General features: G+C 43.0%; 1 protein-coding gene across 1 annotated transcript in view; it reads right to left on the reverse strand.

Annotated features, from left to right (window-relative positions):
• pcca (propionyl-CoA carboxylase subunit alpha) overlaps positions 1 to 23,154 on the reverse strand; it is a 374,693-nt gene that overhangs the window by 24,700 nt on the left and 326,839 nt on the right. Inside the window, exon 22 of the mRNA XM_078221544.1 lies at positions 4,123 to 4,263. Coding sequence (XP_078077670.1) covers positions 4,123 to 4,263 — 141 coding nt within the window. The remainder of the gene's footprint in view (positions 1 to 4,122; positions 4,264 to 23,154) is intronic.

Consider the following 23,154-nt stretch of genomic DNA (forward strand, 5'->3'; position numbering starts at 1 on the left):
CAACTCACTAAGGCTCCATTCACAGCACCTTCCAAACGCAGGATCTCTACCTAGAAGGACAAGAGGCAGCAGATACATGGGAACACCATCACCTACCTGCATGTTCGTCTCCAAGCCACCCGCCATTCTGATCTGGAAATATATTGGCCATTCCTTCACTGTAGTTGGTTCAAAACTCTGGAATTCCCTCCCTAACAGCACTGTGGATGTACCTACATCACAGGGACTGCGGAGGTTCAGCAAGGTGGCTCACCACCACCTTCTCAAGGGCAATCAGGGATGGGCAACAAATGCTGCTGTTGCCAGCAACACCCACATCCCACAATTAAATAAAAGCGAGGGGAACAATATTATTGGCACATTGTCCATGGCAACCAATCAACACTCTTTTCTCATGCAGTATAAATTGAATTTCCATTCAAAATTTAGCATTCTTGTATCTGTTCTGATGAGTGCAAGGCATAAAACTTCGGCAGTATGTCTTTTATTTCAGCAATACAAGGACATGACTATTCCCAGCCAGAATGAAGGTGATTGGCTAATTTCGCTGTCGGTGATGGCTCAAGACCACACTGCTATAAATGACTGGGATTGATTCTGCACATTTAATTTGCATTCTGTTATTATCCCCCAGTCACTGCACTTTACTGGAGACTTGGCTGCAGTTCTGGTCATCAGTTCTGTTTGCTGTTGTTTGCAGAGGTTCTTTTTAAATAGACTCTGTAGACTGAGATGTGCTGCTTGGACAAACTCTATTTACTTTCGAGAATAGAACTTGTTTGCTGTGTGAATAAACTTAGTTTGCTGTAAAATAGAAAGTTTTCTGAGTGTTCTGGTGCCCAGCCTCTGACTCTTAGGCTAATGCAGTGCTGTCAATAGATAATCTGCTTGATCCTATCTTTAGCTATAAAGCAGCGGGACAATGTGAAAGAATTAGAGGGAGCTTTGTTCAAAGTTACAGCACATCAAACACACAATAATGTTCAAAAATAAAACTCAGATGCAAATAACGGAGTTAATTTCTCAATGCTAATTTTTCATCAAATGAGACTGCATGAAAATTTGTGGACTCAGGTCATTATGACACTCAGAAAGGTCAAACCTAATGTAATCAGTGGACTATTAATAGACTTAGGTGTAATTAAGAGACTGCACAAAGCTCCAGTTACGTGCAGTGGGATAGGATACCTACTTGTTATGTTACTCAGACCTATATCTAAACAGCTTGCAGATAGGTTAGTGACACACCAGACACCCAAGCAGTGAACAATTGTCCACACCCTGCTCTTTGTAAGCTTTTATTTACAGAGATCTCCATTACACACCTGCACCTCCAAACCCATCAACTACAGTTTAAGCTCCTATGTAAAGGTGCACTGAATCTCCAGTTAATAATACCTATCATCTGAATACAATTAAACACCCAATTAATATACAATCAACAAAATTCACCGGTTTAAAAGGAACTCAGAATTTAGGAGCAGAAATAGGCCGTTCAGTCCTTCGATAAGATCATGGCTGTGATCTCAATCCCACTAATCCATCACACAAACCAGCCTCCCACCCATTGACTCTGTCTACATTTCCCGCTGTCTCGGAAAAGCAGCCAGCATAATTAAGGACCCCACGCACCCCGGACATTCTCTCTTCCACCTTCTTCCGTCGGAAAAAAAGATACAAAAGTCTGAGGTCACGCACCAACCGTCTCAAGAACAGCTTCTTCCCTGCTGCCATCAGACTTTTGAATGCACTTACCTTGCATTAAGTTGATCTTTCTCTACACCCTAGCTATGACTATCACTACATTCTGCACTCTCTCATTTCCTTCTCTATGAACGATATGTTTTGTCTGTATAGCGCACAAGAAACAATACTTTTCTCTGTATATTAATACATGTGAAATTAATAAATCAAATCAAGCTTTCCTATCTGCCCTCAATAACCCATGCCACTTCCCTAGAGAGTCAATAGAGTCATAGAGGTTTACAGCATGGAAATAGGCCCTTCGGCCCAACATGTTCGTGCCACCCAGTTTTAACCACTAAGCTAGTCCCAATTGCCCACGTTTGTCCCATATCACTCTATACCCATCTTACCCATGTAACTGTCTAAACGCTTTTTAAAAGACAAAATTGTACCCGCCTCTACTACCACCTCTGGCAGCTTGTTCCAGACACTCACCACCCTCTGCGTGAGAGAATTGCCCTCTGGACCCTTGTGTAGCTCTCCCCTTAAATCTATACCCTCTAGTTTTAGACTCCCCTACCTTTGGGAAAAGATATTGACTATCTAGCTGATCTATGCCCCTCATTATTTTATAGACCTCTATAAGGTCGCCCCTCAGCCTCCTGCGCTCCAGAGAAAGAAGTCCCAGTCTATCCAGCCTCTCCTTATAACTCAAACCATCAGTCATCAGAAATCCATCCAACTCAGCCTTGGATATATTCAATGACCCACAGCCTCCAATGCTCGTTGGGGGAGAGAATTCCACAGGCTAACCATCCTCTGGAAGAAAAAACTTCTCCTCATCTCCCACTTAAAAGAGAGATCCCTCATTCTCAAAATGTGTCTCCGAGTTCTAGTCCCTCCCACATGAGGAAAGATCCTCCCTGCATTCACCCTATTAAGCCCCCTCAGGATCTTACGTTATAATAAGATCAGGTTAAAGTCCAACAGGTTTATTTGGAATCACGAGCTTTCGGAGTGCTGCTCCTTCATCAGGTGAGTGGACGCCGGCATCTCCACATCTTTAATAAGATCACCTCTCATTCTTCTAAACGTCAAAGGCCCAACCCATTCAACCTTTTTTTTATCATGATAAGCCCCTCAGATCTGGGCAGGTTGATATGTTTTAATACAATGCACAAGAAATCAGCTGAATTATTTAGAAATGTCATTACAATCGAGCAATGACTCTTACCTAGTACAAAAAGCATGTGAAACATCAGAGACTATCATGCTGCGACACAGAAATGTAAATGCATTGAATCATAAGCTTAGCCAAGTAAAATTTTATAGTCCAGTGAAAATCGAAAGACTGTAAAGATGAATAGATTGGCTCTGAGAGATTCAACATCGCTGTTTGCTGTTCGTAATATATATAAATGACTTGGAGGAAAATGTAGCTGGTTTGATTAGTAAGTTTACGAATGACACAAAGGTTGGTGGATTTACGGATCGCGATGAGGATCATCAGAGGATTCAGCAGGTTATAGATCGGTTGGAGACTTGGCAGAGAGATGGCAGATGGAGTTTAATCCGGACAAACGTGAGGTAATGCATTTTGGAAGGTCTAATACAGATGGAAAATATATAGTAAATGGCAGAACCCTTAAGAGTACCGATAGGCAGAGGGATCTGGGTGTACAGGGACACAGGTCACTAAAAGGTGGAGAAGGTAGTCAAGAAGGCATATGGCATGCTTGCCTTCATCAGCCGGGGCACTGAGTTTAAAAATTGGCAAGTCATGTTGCAGCTTTATGGAACCTTAGTTAGGCCGCACTTGGAATACAGTGTTCAATTCTGGTCGCCACACTACCAGAAGGATGTGGAGGTTTTGGAGAGGGTACAGAAAAGATTTACCAGGATGTTACCTGGCATGGAAGGCATTAGCTATGAGGAGAGGTTGGAAAAACTTGGTTTGTTCTCACTGGAATGACAGAGGTTGAGGGGGCGACCTGATAGAAGTCTACAAGATTATGAGAGGCATGGACAGAGTGGATAGTCAGAAGCTTTTTCCCAGGGTGGAAGAGTCAATTACTAGGGGGCATAGGTTTAAGGTGCGAGGGGCAAGGTTTAAAGATGTACGAGGCAGGTTTTTTACACAGAGGGTGGTGGGTGCCTGGAACTCGTCGTCGGGGGAGGTAGTGGAAGCAGATACGATCGTGAGTTTTAAGGGGCGTCTGGACAAATTCACGAATAGGATGGGAATAGAGGGATATGGTCCCCGGAAGGGTAGGGGGTTTTAGTTAAGTCGGGCAGCATGGTCGGTGCAGGCTTGGAGGGCCGAAGGGCCTGTTCCTGCGCTGTAATTTGCTTTGTTCTTTGTATCGCATGCAATAGCAAGAACACTCATCTAAGACAGTGAGTGTAACAAATGGAAAATACAATAGTGATCCTTACCTCACTTCCTGGAGTAACAGCTATACTAACAACTGATCCAGGCATTGGTGATGTCAGGGTCTTGCTAGTATCTTCTGGCACTTTCTCAAGCATGTATTTATTCAGTTCTGCTGCTAGCTTGGTCAGTACTCGGACATTGTACTAGAAAAGAAAGAATATATAAGTATTTTAACCAGTTGTACAATTAAAATGAACAAGCTAGGGTTGTACCATCAATCTCTTTCAAAATATATGTTATTTGCCCTATTTCCAAGACAGGTTCACTATCACTGTTCCTGTACTGTCGCTGGGTCAAAATCCTGGAACTCCCTCCTTAACAGCATTCTGGGTGTATCTGCACCTCTGGGACTGCAGCAGTTCAAGAAGACGGCTCACCAGCACCTGCTCAAAGGCAATTAGGGATGGGCAATACATCCTCAATCTCGACAAAGAGCAAGTGCTTTCTTGTCCTGGCCAACATTTAAAGTTTATTTATTAATCACGAGTAAGGTTGACATTAACACTGCAATGAAGTTACTGTGAAATTCCCCATGTCGCCACAGTCCGGCGCCTGTTCGGATCAATTCACCTAACCAGCACGTCTTTCAGATTGTGGGAGGAAATCGGAGCACCCGGAGGAAACCCACGCAGACACGGCGAGAACGTGCAGACTCTGCACAGTGACCCAAGCTGGGAATTGAACCTAGATCCCTGGCGCTGTGAGGCAGCCGTGCTAACCACTGTGCCACCGTGCCATCCATTTAATTCCTCAACCTACTGCATTATCGTATTGCTGCCTGGGGGAGCTCGCTGGGCGTGAGTTAGCCACTACACTTTAACAGTACTTCATTGGTTGTAAAACATCTCCTGAGGCCTTGAAAGGCGCTGTAGAAATGGAAATCTTTACTGGTCAACATCTTTGGATCCTAGATTATAGCTGCAGAAGTGGATGCAGATCAAGGTAGAAGGAAGCTAAGTTTCCAACTCTAAAACCCTCAGACATGCAGAGTTCAAGACTCCTAACAAAATGTTAAACAGCCACAACTGTAGAAGAAGAAAGAATGGCTACAACAATAATGGCAATATTGGCTTTAAAATGGCTATTCTGACTGAGAGTAAAGCATGCTGGCATTTTTGGTCAACTTATAATTAAAACCAGGTGCAGGTTGTAAAATTGCTGTGAGCCATGACCTGGTCTGGGAACTGTGACCTGAAACTTTCTGTGTTGACCAAATATAGGAAGTTGTTTACGTTGAGTTAGACATGATGGCATCGAGCTTTATGGGTTTTATGTGGGCTACATGCTGTCTGAACCAAGTATGATGGCATCATTTACAAGAAATTTCATTGGCTGTTTGAGCCATGTGATTGGTTTCCAGTTACACCATTGGCTGGGTGCCAGAGAATCTTCTGGAAGCATGTGAAACAATTTTGTGGATAAAAGAGATGTTTCAGTCCTTTGTTTTTAGCGACAACTCTGGAGATCAACCATCGCAATAAGAAGTGTGCCCTGCTTCAGAGAGACCATGAGCACAGATTCTACATTGGGAACGGACTTGGCCGCTTCATTCTAACCGGGTAGTGTTTGTTTTTAGTTAAACAGCTCATGTTCAGTTAAAAATTAAAGTTCAGTAAAAGAGTTGAAGTGCTGCAACAGCTTTAAGTTTGAGTTGGTACCTAAAGTGTTAAATAAACGAAGCTTGTTAAGAGAATGAAGAGTTGATTCCTGTTCTTGTTTGTCACATTAAACTCGAAAGCTTAGAGGGTGTTTAAATTAGTAGCTGAATAATACAAAGCCAGAGTATTTTGAGACATGCTATTGAAGCTTTTCATCTTGTATTCATCAGGACAGCTCACAAGAAATTACCAAACAACAGTTGTGGGAAAAACAATTCATATTGCATGAAAAGAGAATGGTTGGTTGATTGGCGGAAGCATTAGAACAAAGAACCATTAAATCCCTACAGTGCAGAAAGAGGCCATTCGGCCCATCGTGTCTGAGTCAACTCTCCGAAAGATCATTCCACCCAGGCCCTCCCCTCTGGCCTATCCCCGTGTGACCATGGCCAATCCACCTAGCCTACGCATCTTTGAACTTTGGGAGGAAATCGGAGCACCCGGAGGAAACCCACAGCGACTTTTATGACCTTAAGAAGTCCCAAACAGCTCTTCAGCCGATGAACTACTTCTGGGCTTTGGCCACTGTTGAAATGCAGCAGTCAGTTTGTGCACAGCAAGCTCCCACAAACACTAAATTGATAATGAGTAGATATTCTGTTTAATAAAAATGCCGAATACACAAATTTATTACCATATCACAAATCTGAAGACATGCTATAACTGCTACCACCAATTTCTTCCACAGGGTGTAGGGTTAGATTCAGTGTCTACACGTTCTGTACTGGAATTACCATCTTCAGTGGGCCCATGGGAGAAATCAGCCACCTCAGTTCATTCCCATGTCTGCCAGATCATAACTCACTGCATAAACAGTTAAAAGTTAAAATTTATTTATTTATTAGTCACAAGTACGGCTTACATTAACACTGCAATGAAGTTACTGTGAAATTCCCCTAGTCGCCACACTACAGTGTCTGTTCGGGCACACTGAGGGAGAATTTAGCATGGCCAATGCACCTAACCAGCACGTCTTTCGGAGGAAACCCACGCAGACACGGGGAGAACGTGCAAACTCTGCACAGACAGTGAGCCAAGCTGGGAATCGAACCCGGGTCCCTGGCGCTGTGAGGCAGCGGTGCTAACCACTGTGCCACCGTGCGGGCTGTTTGTCCTCACTACAATTAACTCTGAAATCTTAAAAAAAAAATAAAAGTGATGACTCCCCATTTTGAATTTTCCCTGTTCAGCTCCTCAAGAAGATAAATGACCTCTGTAAAGTGGTGGTTTTGAGACTGTCATTTGCACGACATGGTCTGTAGATGGCAGCAGTCACTGCTCAAAGTTTGTCCCAACTCTTGTTCGCGTGTGAAATGGGGACTGGGTAAGAATTGAGGGAAATTAGCAGAGAATTGTTTTAATGACTGTTATTTTCTGCCTCTTCCCCCTTTGCTTTGACCAGAGTGTGTGCATGTCCTCTGTAAGCACAGGATAAAAAGAGTTAACGTGGTTCTTGTCCAAGAATAGCAGAACAATTTCTTTGCTGATTCAACAAGAGGCAACCCAGTGTGATTAACAAAGCTTTCACTCCCTTTCTTCCGCCATTCCCTTCCCCCCCTCCCCAACAACGCCTGCCACAAGATGACCCCGGCAAGACTGAAAAACATTCCCCTTTCTTCTCTGCCCTTCCTCTATAAGACTGAGTCTTTACAATGGCTTGAGATTCCAATTGTTTTTTTTAAAACCGCTATATTAATTTGATTTCATTTCGCTCTTTAATCATCCGCTGCTGGGGATAATTCGCACTGAGTTATTGTGGTCCTCACAGGGGTTGCGAAACCACGTTCACAATACGAAACATCGCATTCTGCCCCTCTTGGTTGGAGCCATACTTCGTGCGCGAGTCAGAGAATAAAATAACACAGCACAGGAGACCATTCAGCCCATCATGTCTGTGATGACGCCACTTTGAAAGAGTCACCTACGTAATCTCAATCCCCCACGCATTTTGTTGATTGAACTGACAAATGCTTCCATTAAAGAGCAGTCTGCTGTTACAGTACTGGGAAATGCAGCAGCTAAATTGTGCTTAGTAGAATCCCAAAGGCGACACGGTCTGTGTGGAGTTTGCATGTTCTCCCCGTGTCTGCGTGGGTTTCCTCCAGGTGCTCCAGTTTCCTCCCACACTCCAGTGATGTGCAGGTTAGGTGGTTTGGCCATGTTAAATTGCTCCTTAGTTTCCAATGGATGCACAGGTTAGCTGGATTAGCCATGGCTAAATTTGGCCATGAGGGTAAATGTTGGCCATGACACCAGGGAAACTTTCCATAGAATACTAGAGTCAGAGAATCACTGCAGTGCAGAAGGAGACCAATCAACCTCGACCACAATCCCACCCAGGCCCTATTCTCGTAATCCCACATATTTACCTTGCTAATCCCCCTGACACTAGGGTCATTTTAGCATAGCCAATCAACTTAACCGCACATCTTTTGGACTGTAGGAGGAAACCGGAGCACCCAGAGGAAGCCCACGCAGACACTGGGAGAACGTGCAAACCCGAGGCTGGAATCGAAGTCGGGTCCCTGGTGCTGCGAGGCAGCAGTGCTAACCACTGTGCTGCCCAAATCCATCTTTCCTTTACCTTCTTCACAAGAGTGCTGTAAAAAAAGAACGACGTGTTTGATATGTCACAACCTTCATGACGATAAGACGTAGGAAAATACTTCAAAATCAACAAAGAGCTCCTGGATAAATGGAAGTAGCTGTTCTTTTTGTTACAGTGTACAGAGAGCTGGCATCGGCTCAATGGGCTGAATGGCCTGCTGCTGTGCTGTATGATTCTAAAAGATTATTCTATTGTTGAGTTTTAAATTATTCAGCAGGACCCAAAAGAAATCTAAAGCAGTCCATCTTAGCAAAACATCACTGGCATATTGTTTTGCAGTGATCACACAGGCCTTTAAGTTGTGTCTTTTAAAGTTCTTTGTCAATTTTATCCTAGTGGGTGCAAGGAAAGATGGATTAGCATTTTTTTGATATAAAATGTAATGTTTTGCACTTAACCATAATTGGATTATGCTGACTGTCAGTTTGCACTGTAACTTCTCTTTGCATGTTTTACATACTGTCAGCCTACAGCTGTATCGAGTCTACCAAAGACCCAACTTCAACCATCAAAAGATCGTTACATCTTTGGTACTGACAGGGAACCAGCAAAATTATCACTTATCTTTTGTTTTCAAATCTCGACTAAGCAGAGTTTAAGACTGTGAAGGTACAGATGGGGCATCTTTGGTCAAATCATTGCTTTTCACCAAAATATTGCCCCCTCCCCCACATTTTATCATCCCGCAGAATTTACCAGGTGTTTTTCTGTAAATTAACAGCTGCTGAACCAAAAGTTTCCGGCATTACTGAAATTAAATTTTGTTCATTTGTGGAGCTTGGACAGAAAATTAAACATTCATTTCTTAATTTCTGATGGTATATGTGTCTGCTTGTAATCATAACTCCCCAAGTCAAACAGTCATGGGTTCAAGTCCCATTCTGGAGACTTCATTGAATCTTAGAATCCCTACAGTACAGGAGGAGGCCATTTGGCCCATCGAGTCTGTACCGTCTACAATCCCACCCAGGCCCAATCCCCGTATCCCTGCATATTTACCCTGCTAATCTCCCTGGCACTAGGGTCAAGTTAGCATGGCCAGTCAAGCTAACCCACACATCTTTGGAATGTGGGAGGAAACTGGAGCACCTGGAGGAAACCCAAGCAGCCATGGGGAGAATGTGCAAACTCCACACGGACAGTAACTCCAGGCCAGAATTGGGCCGGATCCCTGGCGCTGTGACGCAGCGCTGACCACTGTGCCACCCTTGAGCACATAATCTAGGCTGGGACACTCAGTGCAATACTGAGAGAGTGCTGCACTGCCTTGAGATGAGAAGTCAAATCGAGGCCCTGTCAGCCTTATTGGGTAGATATAAAAGCCATTACTTCGATCGGGGAGGCAGTGGCCTTGTGGTGTTGTCACTGGACTAGTAATCCAGGGACCCAAGGTAATGCTCTGTGGACCTGGGTTCAAATCCCACCACAGCAGGTGGTGAAATTTGAATTTAATAAAAATTTGGAATTAAAAGTCTAATGGTGACCATGAAACCATTGTCGTTAAAAACCCATCTGGTTCACTAATATCCTAATGAATGAATATTAAAAAGCGCAATGGCCAATATTTATCCCTCCGCTATCCGCTATCACCATCAAACAGAATAATAGGTAATTATCATATTGCTTGTAGTGGGAGTTTGCTGCGTGTAAATTAGCTGCTGTGTTTCCTACATTCCAACTGTGATTACACTTCAAAAATTAACCTGATCCATCAGACAGACTCAATTTTGAATAAATATTTATTGTAGTTTTATCTAGCCATAACGCTATTAAAACATTGCACACTCTTTTAATATCAAATTGAATTGCATGAAGTCCTCTTTCCAGCTTAAACCTTGAGATCCTGCCAAAATGCAAGTATCTATTCCAGTGTGTCAATGCAAAAGTGAAGTCAACTATGGCTAAGGCTGTTATAGAGACAGGTTAAACTCTGTACCATCTGTCGCTGTATCACACACACAGGTTTGTTCATCAACAATGGAACTGGCGAGTGACATAACAAACAAAACTATCACATTAACATCTAGGCATCCCTCAAAACGCCTGATGTGCCAGTTTTATTGTGCATGCTGTGTCCGCTGATTTGGCAAATTCCTAATTCTCAAATTCCGTACAAACTTAAGGCATGTTCCCACGAAGGGAAAAAATCCAGAAGTTCACACTGAAAGAGCTGCAATCGCTTGGAGTTTCTCACCTTTAGACTTTCTTCAATCCCTGTCAGATGATGATGTTTGCTACAAAATTGAATTTCTTGTTAATTAAAGCTGTATTGAGTAATGGTGCTTCTACTCCCAGCCAGAATGGAGAGAACATCCGTCCCCTTTAACCATGCCACACTGCTGCAAATTGGGATTGGTTCCATGTCAATCATTTGAATTATCTTACTGTCCTCCACTGATCGTAGTTTGCTGAAGAAATAATCCTGGTCTTCGGGGAGGTTGCTGCAGTTTCGGGTTCGTAATCCAGAGACCTGGATCTGGAGTGGTAAGTTCAAATTCCACCACAGGAATTTAAGTTCAATTAAATAAATAAATCTGGAATTTTAAAGGTTATTATCACTTATGGTGACCACAAAACTATTGATTGTCGTAAAAACCCATCTGGTTCACTAAGTTCCTTTCGGGAAGGAAATCTGCCATTCTTACTTGGTCTGGCCCATATGCTCTCTAAAATCTCCCATCAAACTACTCCTGTTTGAGTGGTGAGCTACCTCCTGGACTACTCGGGCTGTAGTCCTGGAGGTAGCTCACCACCACCATCTCAAATTATGGCGTAAATCCCAACCCACGTTCAATTCACTGGCTAGCACAGTGGTGCCAATATATATTCTGCATGAAGCTAGTCCAATAGTCTGCTGTCACAGATTACATCAGCTCTCATCAAACAACTGGCAATTTATGTTAATTACTTATTTATTTATTAGTGTCACAACTAGGCTTACATTAACACCGCAGTGAAGTTACTGTGAAAATCCTCTAGTCGCCACACTTTGGCACCTGTTCGGGTACACTGAGGGAGAATTTAGCATAGCCCATGCACCTAACCAGCATGTATTTCAGACTGTGGGAGGAAACCGGAGCACCCGGAGGAAACCCACGCAGACACGGGGAGAATGTGCAAACTCCGCACAGTGACCCAAGCTGGGATTTGAACCCGGGTCCTTGGTGCTGTGAGGCAGCAGTGCCAACCACTGTGCCACCCAAGAGGATAGCTAGTGCCTTTGAAACTGTACCCCTTTGGGAAAGTAGGGGGCGTTGCCAAAAGGAAATGCTGGGGGGGGGGTTATAAGGTCAGAAGAGCCTGCATTTCTATAGCATCTCTGGATGTCCCAAAATGCTCAATAAGATAGTTTAAGATGTAATATGGGAAATACGGCAACCAATTTATTCACAGAAAGCTCCCACAGACCTCAGTGAGATTACAACAACATGATAACCTGTTAATCATATTGGTTGAGGGATAAATAGATAGTGTTTGTTTTAAGTTTGAAGCATTTGAAGTCAGCTAAGACGAGTCAGCTGTGGCCCACTTGTCCACACTTTGCTGAGACAGAAGTCTGAGAGTTCAAATCCCACTCCGGGACTTGAGCACAAAAATCTAGGCTAACAGTAGAGTGCAGTGCTGAAAGGGTGCTGCATTGTCGAAGAATGTTGCATTGTTGAAAAATTCAACCAAGGCCCCATCTTCCCCTTCAGGTGAATGTAAAAGTTCTCAAAACACAATTGTGAAGAAGGGCAGGGGAGTTACCTCCAGTGCCCTGTCCAAAGTTTGTCCTGTGACCAATATCACTGAGAAACATATTACCACATTGCTGCTGTGAAAGGTTGTGAGTGCAAACAGTAACCACACTTCAAAAGCACTTCTTTGACTGCAAAGAACTTTGTGGGTGTCCTGAGATCATGAAAGGCACCTTATAAATACAAGTCTTTCTTTTTTAAGATGATTTGTTATTGCCACATTTAATGCTGAGCGCCTCAGATGGAAATGGAAATGCTTTAGTGTTAAAATGATATTGCCTAAGACTTGGCTGATTTGGCAATGAGCTCTTCAATGTTACAAATCATACAAAACTCATTTTTAACAGCACCAGAAATTAAACTGCCTTCTTGTCTGTCTCATTTGATGGCGGGAATCCTAGCCTGTGAAATCTCACACATCTCTCAGCACCAAAATGTTTCTGTAATATTTCCCAAGCGAGAGTGTAACCTCTGAACTTTATATGACAAAGGAAATTGCGTGGGTTTTTTCCTCCCCAGAACCAATCATGAACAATTTGTCACCACATGCATTCTCCATCTCATCAAATGGAAGAAATTCCTAGGATTTTCTTAGCTTAGATTCATGGTGACAGCAACCTCAGATCAGGTGCTGTTAACATTTGCAGGAAGATTTCTGAAGCAGTATTTAGCAAATGACAACAACGCTAGCAACGTTCGCAATAATTGAAGAACAAAGTTGACAACACCTAATGCTCTGCAATCTAACACCCTCCTTTAAACCTACCCATCTGATCAAACCTTTGGTCACCTGTCCTAATCACAGCATTGTTATAGTGCAGGAGGAACCCGTTTGGCCCATTGTGTTTGTACTGGCTCTCCGAATCAGCAATTTATTTACTGCCATTCTCCCGCCTTCTCCCCATAACCCTTGCACATTCTTCTTTTTCAGGTAACAGTCGAATTCCCTTTTGAATGTCTCGATTGAATCTGCATCCACCACACTTTATTTTCTCATATCTCTTTTGCTTCTTTTCCCAATTACTTTGAACCTGTCACCTCTTGTTCGCGATCCTTTCACAAACAGTTTCTCTCTATCTGCTCTTTCCAGACCCTTCATGATTTTGAACACCGCAATCAAATCTCCTCTTAACCTTCTCTTTTCCAAGAATAATAAATAGCCCTAACATCTCTAATCTATCTTCATATCTGAATTTCGTCATGACTGGAACGATTCTTGTGAATCCATTCTGCACTCTCTCCAATGTCTTCACATTCTTCTTACAGTGCAGTGCCCAGAACTGGACACAATATTCCAGCTGCGGCTGAACTAGTGTCTCATACAAGTCCAATATAACCTCCTTGCTCTTGTACTCAATGCCCCTATAAATTAAGCCTGGAATACCACATACTTTGTTTACCACACTCTCGACCTGTTTTACCAACTTCAAATGACTCATGCACATATACACCCAGGTCCCTCTGCTCCTGCACCTCCTTTAGAAGTGTGCCTTTCGTCTATATTCATCACTTCACATTTCTCTGCATTGAACTTTATCTGCCACCTGTCCACCCACTCCACCAACTTGTCTTTGCCCCTTTGAAGTTCTACACTGTCCTCCGCACAGTTCATAATATTTCCACGTTTTGTATCATCCACAAATTTTGAAACTGTGCCCTGTATATCAAGATCTAGGTCATTAATATATAATCAGGAAAAGCAAGAGTCCCAACAGGGGAACTCCAGTACGGACCTTCCTCCGGCCTGAAAGAGACGTCCATTAACCTGTTTCCTGTCACTCAGCCAGTTTCGTACGCCATGAACAATGACTTTGCTCATCCATCTTTTCTTATTCATTCATGGGACATGGGCGTCGCTGGCTGACCAGCATTTATTGTCCATCCTTATTTACCCTTGAGAAGGTGGTGGTGAGCTGACTTCTTGAATCGCTGCAGTCCATGTCCTGTGGGTTGACCCACAATGCCGTTAGGGAGGGAATTCCAGGATTTTGACCCAGTGACTACAAAGGAACGGTGGTACATTTCCAAGTCAGGATGGTGAGTAGCTTGGAGGGGAACTTGCAGGTGGTGGTGTTCCCATGTATGTTGCCCTTGTCCTTCTAGATGGAAGTGGCCAAGGGTTTGGAAGGTGCTGGTGAAGCTTTAGTGAGTTGCTGCAGTGTATCTTATGGATGATACACGCTGCTGCTACTGTGCGTTGGTGGTGGAGGGAGTGAATGTTAAACGTGGTGGATGGGGTGCCAATTAAGTGGGCTGCTTTGTCCTGGATGGTGTCAAGCTTCTTGGGTGTTGTTGCAGCTGCACCCATCCAGGCAAGGAGTATTCCATCACACTCCTGACTTGTGCCTTGTAGATGGAGGACAGGCTATGGGGAGTCAGGAGGTGAGTTACTCACCGGAGAATTCCCAACCTCTGACCTGCACTTGTAACCACAGTATTTATATATTTGGTCCAGTTAAGTTTCTGATCAATGGTAATTCCATAAAAGGTGTCACAAAAAGCAGGACAAATCCAACCCGGCAAAATACCAGCCCATCTGGCTACTCTTGATGGATGGTCAGTGAAGTAAAGGAAGGTGATGTCGACAGGGCTTTCAAGCTGCACATCCTCAGCAATAAACTTCTCAGTTTAGGTTGGACCAGAGCCACGCAGCTTCTCACCTCATTAGAGCCTTAGTTCAAACATGGACAAAAGAGCCACTCACCATCTTGATTTGGAAATATATTGCTGCTCCTTCACTGTCATTGGGTCAAAATCCTGGTACTCCATTCCAAATAGCACTATAGGTGTACCTACACCACATGGAGTGCAGCGGTTCAACAAGGCGGCTCATAACCTTCTCAAGGGCAATTAAAGATGGGTAATAAATGCTGGCCCAGCCAGTGACACTCACATCACAAGAATGTATTTTTAAAAACCTGAACTCTGAATGATTATCCCAGGCCTGTAGATTACAGCATAACCACAACACACCTCAATTAGCACATTTTTGTTTTTTAAAATTATTTAATGGAATGTGAACGTTGCTGGCAAGGCGACACGGTGGCCCAGTGGTTAGCACTGCTGCCTCACAGCACCAGGGACCCTGGTTCAATTCCCGGCTTGGGTCACCGTCTGTGTGGAGTTTGCATGTTCTCCGCGTGTCTGTGTGGGTTTCCTCCGGATGCTCCAGTTTCCTCCCGCATTCTGAAAGACGTGCTGGTTAGGGTGCATTGACCCAAACAGGAGCCGGAGTGTGGTGACAAGGAGAATTTCACAGTAACTTCATTACAGTGTTAATGTAAGCCTTACTTGTGACTAACAAATAAACTTTACTTTACTTTATTTGTTCCTAGCTGCCCTTGACAGCAGTCAATCACATTGCTGTGGGTCTGGAGTCACGTGTAGGCCAGACTAGGTAAGGACAGCAGATTTCCTACCCTAAAGGACATTAGTAAACCAGATGGATTTTAAAGTAATCAATGATAGTTTCAGGGCTGCCATTACTGATACTAATTTTCAATTCCACAGTTTGAAAAATTGAATTTATTTGTCTTCTATTTAATGGTGCATTTCAATTAATTTGATTTATTTGTTGTCACGTGTATTAGTATACAGTGAAAAGTATGCGCGCAATACAGACAAAGCATACCGTTTATAGAGTAAATAGTGGAGAAGAAAAGGAAACTGTGCAGAATGTAGTGTTACAGATATAGCTAGGGTGTAGAGAAAGATCAACTTAATGCAAGATGGGATCATTCAAAAGTCTGACAGCAGCAGGGAAGAAGCTGTTCTTGAGTCGGTTGGTACCTGTCCTCAGACTTTTATATTCTTTTCCCGACGGAAGAAGGTGGAAGAGAGAATGTCTCGGGTGCGTGGGGTTCTCGATTATGCTGGTTGCTTTTCCGAGACAGCAGGAAGTGCAGACAGAGTCAATGGATGGGAGACTGGTTTGACTGATGGACAGGGCTACATTCACAATCCTTTGTAGTTTCTTGCAGTTTTGGTCAGAGCAGGAGCCATACCAAGTTGTGATACATCTGGGAAGAATGCTTTCTATGGTGCATCTGTAAAAGTTAGTGAGAGTTGTAGCAGACATGCCAAATTTCCTTAGCCTCTGAGAAAGAAGTGGCATTAGTGAGCTTTCTTGACTATAGCGCGGCGTGGAGGGACGAGGACAGGTTGTTGGTGATCTGGATACCTAGAAACTTGAAGCTCTCAACCTTTTCCACTTCATCTCCATTGATGTAGACAGGGGCATATCCTCCACTACGCTTCCTGAAGTCGATGACTATCTCCTTCGGTTGTTGACATTGAGGGAGAGATTATTGTTGTCACACTAGTTCACCAGATTCTCTATTTCTTTCCTGTACTCTGTCTCATCATTGTTTGAGATCCAACCCATTACGGTGGTATCATCAGCAAACTTGAAAATAGAGTTGGAGGGGAATTTGGCCACACAGTCATAGGTGTATAAGGAGTACAGTAAGGGGCTGAGGACACAACCTTGTGGGGCACTGGTGTTGAGGATGATCATGGAAGAGGCGTTGTTGCCTACCCTTACTGATTGCAGTCTGTGGGTTAGGAAGTTCAAGATCCAGTCGCAGAGGGAGGAGCCGAGACCCAGGCCACGGAGTTTGAAGATGAGTTTCGTAAGAATATTGGTGTTGAAGGCTGAGCTGTAGTCAATAAATAGGAGTCTGTCATAGGTGGCTTTGTTATCTAGGTGTTCTAGGGTTGAGTGCAGGGCCAGGGAGATGTGTCTGTTGTGGACCTGTTGCGGCGGTAGCGAACTGTAGTGGATCCAGGTAGTCTGGGAGGCTAGAATTGATTTGTGCCATGACTAAACTTTCGAAACACTTCATAATGATGGATGTTAAAGCCACCGGATGATAGTCATTAAGGCGCGCTGCCTGAATTTTCTTTGGTTCCATCATAGTAGCACAAACATTTTAGGAGGCACTCTGGGTAAATTTAATTTTTCCCCTTCTTTTCACATTCAGTGACAATATAAGTCCCTGAGGTAAGACTATGCGTTAGCTGCAATATGCAGTTCACCTTAAATCGTTAGAGCATACAATCTGACATTATAGTTTGACATTTCTGTTTCTCCATACTGTTAATGCAAGTTGGTCTTCCGAAGTGAGATTGTCCAATTTTTGCCAATTATGGGTATTTTTGTGCTGTAGACTCCTGACTGCGAGGAACAAAGATTGATATAACTTAAGCTCATCTTATTTAAGAAGCAGCAAGTGGTATCGTCAACTCGAAATATGAACTGGACAGAACCGATGAAGGAGAGAAAAAAACACCACAGGGATAAGAAGCATTTATCTGCACAATCCACTTTTCTAATATTTATATAAAGTTTTATTCGAGTCCACAGAAGAGAAACAGGCCATTCGGCCCAACTGATTGTCGTTCAGGCTACACTTGAGTCTCCCCTCACCTGATTCATCACACCCCATCAGGATATCCTTCAATCCCTTTCTCTCTCGTGTTTATCAAGTTTCCCCTTAAATGCATCTATGCTATTTGCCTCAACCAATCCCGGTGGTATCAAGTTCCATATTCTCACCACTCTGTGGATAAAGAAGCATATCCTGAATTCTCAATTGAATTTTGAATCTGGTGTCAAGTCAACAGGATCTTCAGTCATCCAGCAACAGCTATGTCATCAGTAGGGCAGCCAATCATATTGATGTATTCTCATAGACAGTAAACCAGAAAGTGAAATGCACTGATATCTTAACCTTTTAATTTTATTTTACACAGAGCAAAATAAATAATTGGGACAAGCATGTGGGATTAAGGTAGATGCTGAAATATCATAAACATGCTTTAAACAATATTATGAATTAAAACCCAGAAGTTTTTAGTTATAATGCAAAACAAAATGACACTTTATGAATATAAAATAAGTTTTTCAGGGCCAGAAAGTTGGTTCAGATGTAATTAGAAACCCGGTTACACATTATTCAACAAGGCTGACATTTCTTTCAAGGTTTTTTAGAGTGAGACTAAAAAGGACAATTTCTCATCAGTTCAGTGCTTTCTAATTCATTGCACTGTGTTGTTGACAAGAGAGACATGTTGCCGAAACTTTTCATCTTGCACTCATCAGGACAAAAGGAAGAATGGCAGATTTAGATGGAGAAAGATTGCAGAATGCAGAGGCTGATCTCGTTGTCCTGGTACATAAATCACATAAAGTTAGTATGCAGGTACAGCAAGTGATTAGGAAGGCAAATGGAATGTTGGCATTGTGCAAGGAGAATGGAGTATAAAAGTTAGGACGTTTTACTGCCGCTGTACAAGGCCTTGGTGAGACCACATCTGGAGTACTGTGTACAGTTTTGGTCTTGTTATTTGAAAAAGGATATAATTGTTTTAGAAGTTGAGAGAAGGTTCACATGACTCATCCCTGGGATGAAGGGCTTACCTTATGAAGAAAGGTTGACAGGTAGGACCTTTACTCATTGGAGTTTAGAAGAATGAGAGGTGATCTCATTGAAACATATAGATCCTGAGGGGACTTGATGGGGTGATCACCCGGAGGATTTTCCCACTTGTGAGGAAACTAGAATTTGGGGACATAGTTTAAGAATAAGAGGTATCCATTTCAAGACAGAGATGAGGAGATTTCTTTCTTTCAGAGGGCTATTAGAGTGTGGAATTCTCTTCCCCAGAAGGTAGTGGAGGCTGGGTCTTCAAATTTATTCAAGGCTGAGTTATACAGATTTTTAATAGACAAAGGGGTCAAGGATCGAGGGTTGGCGGGGGTGGGTAGGGAAGCTGACAGAAAGTAGAGTTGAGACCACAATCAGATAGGCCATGATCTTATTGACTGTGGATCAGGCTCAAAGGGCCGAATGGTCCACTTCTGCTCCTAAATCCTATGCTGCTACATGCAAAGGGAACAACAATTTATTCCACAGGAGAAAATGGGTGCTGATTGGTGGACAAGTTGACTCTGATTGGCCAAGATGTTACCATGGAGAAAGCAACGTGAAACCTCTCCCCCGCAATGCAAACTGTTGTCATTGTTTGATATTTGGCATTCTTGTGTTTGCCCTGATGAGTGCAAGACAAAAAGCTTCAGCAAGATTCAACTTCTGATTGCAATCTGGGGCCGCCTCAACAATGCACCCTTCAGGAAGATGAAGAATCCCTGACAAATTCTGGGTTTCCACGTTTTAAAGTTTAAAGTTTATTTACTATTGTCACAAGTAGGCTTACTTTAACATTGCAGTGAAGTTACTGTGAAAAGCCTCTAGACGCCACACTCCAGCGCCTGTTCAGGTACACTGAGGGAGAATTTAGCACGGCCAATGCACCTAACCAGCACGTCTTCCTCCGGGTGCTCCGGTTTCCTCCCACAATCCGAAAGACATGCTGGTTAGGTATATTGGCCGTGCTAAATTCTCCCTCAGTGTACTTGAACAGGCGCTGGAATGTGGCGACTCGGGGGTTTTCACAGTAACTTCATTGCAGGGTTAATGAAAGCCTACTTGTGACACTAATAAATAAACTTAAACTCAATTAGAAAATCTGCCCAAGGCAGTAACGTAATTGTAAATATGAGAATCTCTCTTTCTCCTCCATAAAAAAATGCCAAAACGCATGCTTGTACATGGAACAGTGGCTAGCCGGGTAGAGCTGTGAGGATGTGTACAGCTGCAGTCGCTGAAGCAGCCTGTTAGCATAATGCTTTGACAACTCCATCAGCGAAATCTCAAGGTAGCTGTCAATCACAATGCATCATTTAATCCAACAACACTCTAAGGAGTTCTATATAAACCACATGACAGCACATCTACAGCTCTATTTATAGACATGCCCAGTTGTTTAGCACTGCTGTTGTAATTAGAACAAAGCTACAGGTCTGAATATATTCAGATCTGTTTTTTTTTTCTCTCCTTCTGCATTTCCACATACTGTGATCTTCCTTGACTGCATTATGCAGAATTCAAAGGCTTGCATTTCATTCAGTCAATACGCGCTTACAGCACCTCAGTTGCAGCTATCTGCAATGTGATGAATGGTGTTTTGCAGAATAAAGCAGACCCACTTCACATTAACCAGCAGATGAATCAGGAGAACACTTATTTTAATTCCACAGAAAGCAGTGGCTAGGGTATTTGGCATACCCTTTGCTGCAGAATGTGATGTTAATTGTGGACCATTACCTCTAATCTGCTTGCTTTGTTGTATTAATCACTGTGCTAATTGATATCAAGAAAGAGACGTAGCCACAGGCAAGGAAGCATGTGAATGAGAAGGAAAGATGGCGGAGAAAGAATTATCAAGCAAAGCCATACGGAAAAGGCACTCCTTTGAAAACACTTCCTCTTATCCACAAGCAGTACTTCACAGACTAACATACCAACTGCGTGTGGAAAATTAATTTTGTTTCTTTTCTTTACAACGGAGGATGGAATGGCAAATTCTTCAAAAGGTTGGTCTGGTGTTGAACAAGAAACAAAAGCAAAGGACTGCCTACATATTCTTGGCTCCTAGATGCAAGTAGTACTAAATTATAAGCAAATTTATCTCAAAAACATTTAAACATGAGCATTTTTAAGGCATGTATCCCATGTTTTTAGCAAAATGAATCTGTGCCTATTTGAGGGACTCTCTCAATGTATTTTGGATCATCAGGTCTTTTAAAAACTGGTCCCTCCAAAAAGCTCGCTGCATTTGAATTAAAAAATTTAACCCAAAATTTACAGATATTTTAAATCTAAAACCAATGCTCCTCTAATTGTCTTGACAAATTTTGACCAAGATTAAGAACTTATCTGATGATGCGAAACTTCTAATTGTTTTCCCAAAAGTGAATAAATAACAGATTACAGGCCGTTTAGATTGTCCTCTCGGTTTTATTCCTAAATGTATCACCAATAGTTCAAATCAATTTATGATAAACTTATTCTGGAAGTGCATTCAATTTTAAATAATCCAAATTCCTGAAAAGTCAATGAGGTTTGCATCAATAACATTAATCACAACTACATCAAGATTCGTTTCAGGTGAAAAAAATCCAAATTCTTTTACACAAAAACACAGGAATAGGAGGAGGCCATTCAGCCCCTTGAGTCTGTGTCACCTTTCCATTTGATCATGGCTGATTTTGATCTTTACTTCATCTACCTGTCTTGGTTCCAGAACACTTGATCCCCTTCGTGTGAGGAAGCACTTCCTGACATTACCCCCCCCCCCCCCCCCTGGACTCCCCACCTGTCACTAGAGGAAATCATTTTTATTAACCCTGTCGAATCCTTTAACTGTCTTTGACACCTCAATTATAGAATCATAGAATCCCTATAGTGCAGAAGAGGCCATTCGGCCCATTGAGTCTGCACCGACTCTCTGACAGAGTATCTTCTTAGAATCTTAGAAACCCTACAGCACAGAAAGAGGCCATTTGGCCCATCAAGTCTGCACCGACCACAATCCCACCCAGGCCCTATCCCCATATCCCTACATATTTACCCACTAATCCCTCTAACCTACGCATCCCAGGACACTAAGGGCAATTTTAGCAAGGCCAATCAACCTAACCTTACCCAGACCTTCTCCCCAGCCCTATCTTCACACATTTCGCATGACTACTCCACCTAACCTGCACATCTTTGGACTGCAGGAGGAAACCGGAGCACCCGGAGGAAACAGACATGGGGAGAATGTGCAAACTCCACATAGACAGTGACCCGAGATCAGAATTGAACCCAGGTCCCTGGTGCTGTGAGGCAGCAATGCTAACCACCCATTAAATAGACCCTTAATTTTCGTATGTATCGGATCAAATATTTGCTCCTGAGTCGGGTACACAGAGTTGGGAAATTTCCCGACTCCACAACCACAACTTGGGAAAAACTTCCCTGAATGGCCGGATTTTCATTCTGATGGGCAGGTGCAATCTGGAGTCGAGCTGGCCAACCCCAGAAAAAACGCAAAGGCAGCCACAGTATTTCTGAGTGTTGAAGCGGGTTGTGTGGAAAGCTTGCCACAGGAGTCCTGGATTTCATCCCAGTTATAATATAAACCCTTTAGCCCTTGCCCTCACACAATCCTCATACCCCACCCATGCAAACTCATGCCACCCTTGCACCCACCCCATTCCCCCGCATACCCTCCATGCCAACCTATGCCCTATCCACCCTATTCCTCCACTTTATAGTCCCCAGTTGACTTACTGCCAACCCACCCCACCACCGTTTGCCCTTACGTCTCCGTGACAACTCACCAAGTATCCACCGTGACAGATCTCAGTAACAATAAGGTGAAATAAAATCAGGTTCTAAGTTCTGTTACAGTCTTCGCTATATTAAAAAATATTCTCGTTGATAACAACCCATTCGATACATTGAAATCCCTTCAAGTACTTAATCGCTTAGAAAACAAATATTTGTATTCATAGCTCCACATCAATGACAGCTCATCTCTTTATCACACTTAGAGCTGTCAATAAAACTATGAACTTTCAAGCCCCCACTCTGATAACTATAGGTTGTAGAAACAGTCAAGCAGCACTAATTCTATAATGATAACCCTCACAATTATGCCAACAGCCAGATACTGAAATTGCAAGCATATTCAAACTTTCCAACAGCAGGCTGGTTTATTTTTCAGAATTTAAAGCAAAGATTTTTAAAACTTGACAGCTTGACAGTTCCACAGACCTTATCCAGTTTTTATGTACATTCATATCTCTTCTTAACAATCCCAAAGGGGTACCCGGACATTTCCCACAGGTACCTGACCTCACCAAAGGAGTACCTGGATCTCTCCAAAAGGGTACCATCATTCTCAAAAGAGCACCGGGTATGTTTAGACTTTCACTCCAAATGTCTGAAGTCCACGTTTTGGAAATCTTGGTGGTGCAAATCGCTTCTGACTGAAGGCAGCTATACTTTTAAATGTGCTTCTGCTTCTGTGAACTGCAGATCTGTGATATACCTCCTACCCCCATCCCTCTCTCCCGGCGAAAATAGTGGGGAGCAGTTTTGGGTTGGGACCTCCAGATTCCGGACACATCACTTTGGCTAA

This window comes from Mustelus asterias, chromosome 10 (genome assembly GCF_964213995.1).
Source record: "Mustelus asterias chromosome 10, sMusAst1.hap1.1, whole genome shotgun sequence".
Lineage (NCBI taxonomy): Eukaryota > Metazoa > Chordata > Chondrichthyes > Carcharhiniformes > Triakidae > Mustelus > Mustelus asterias.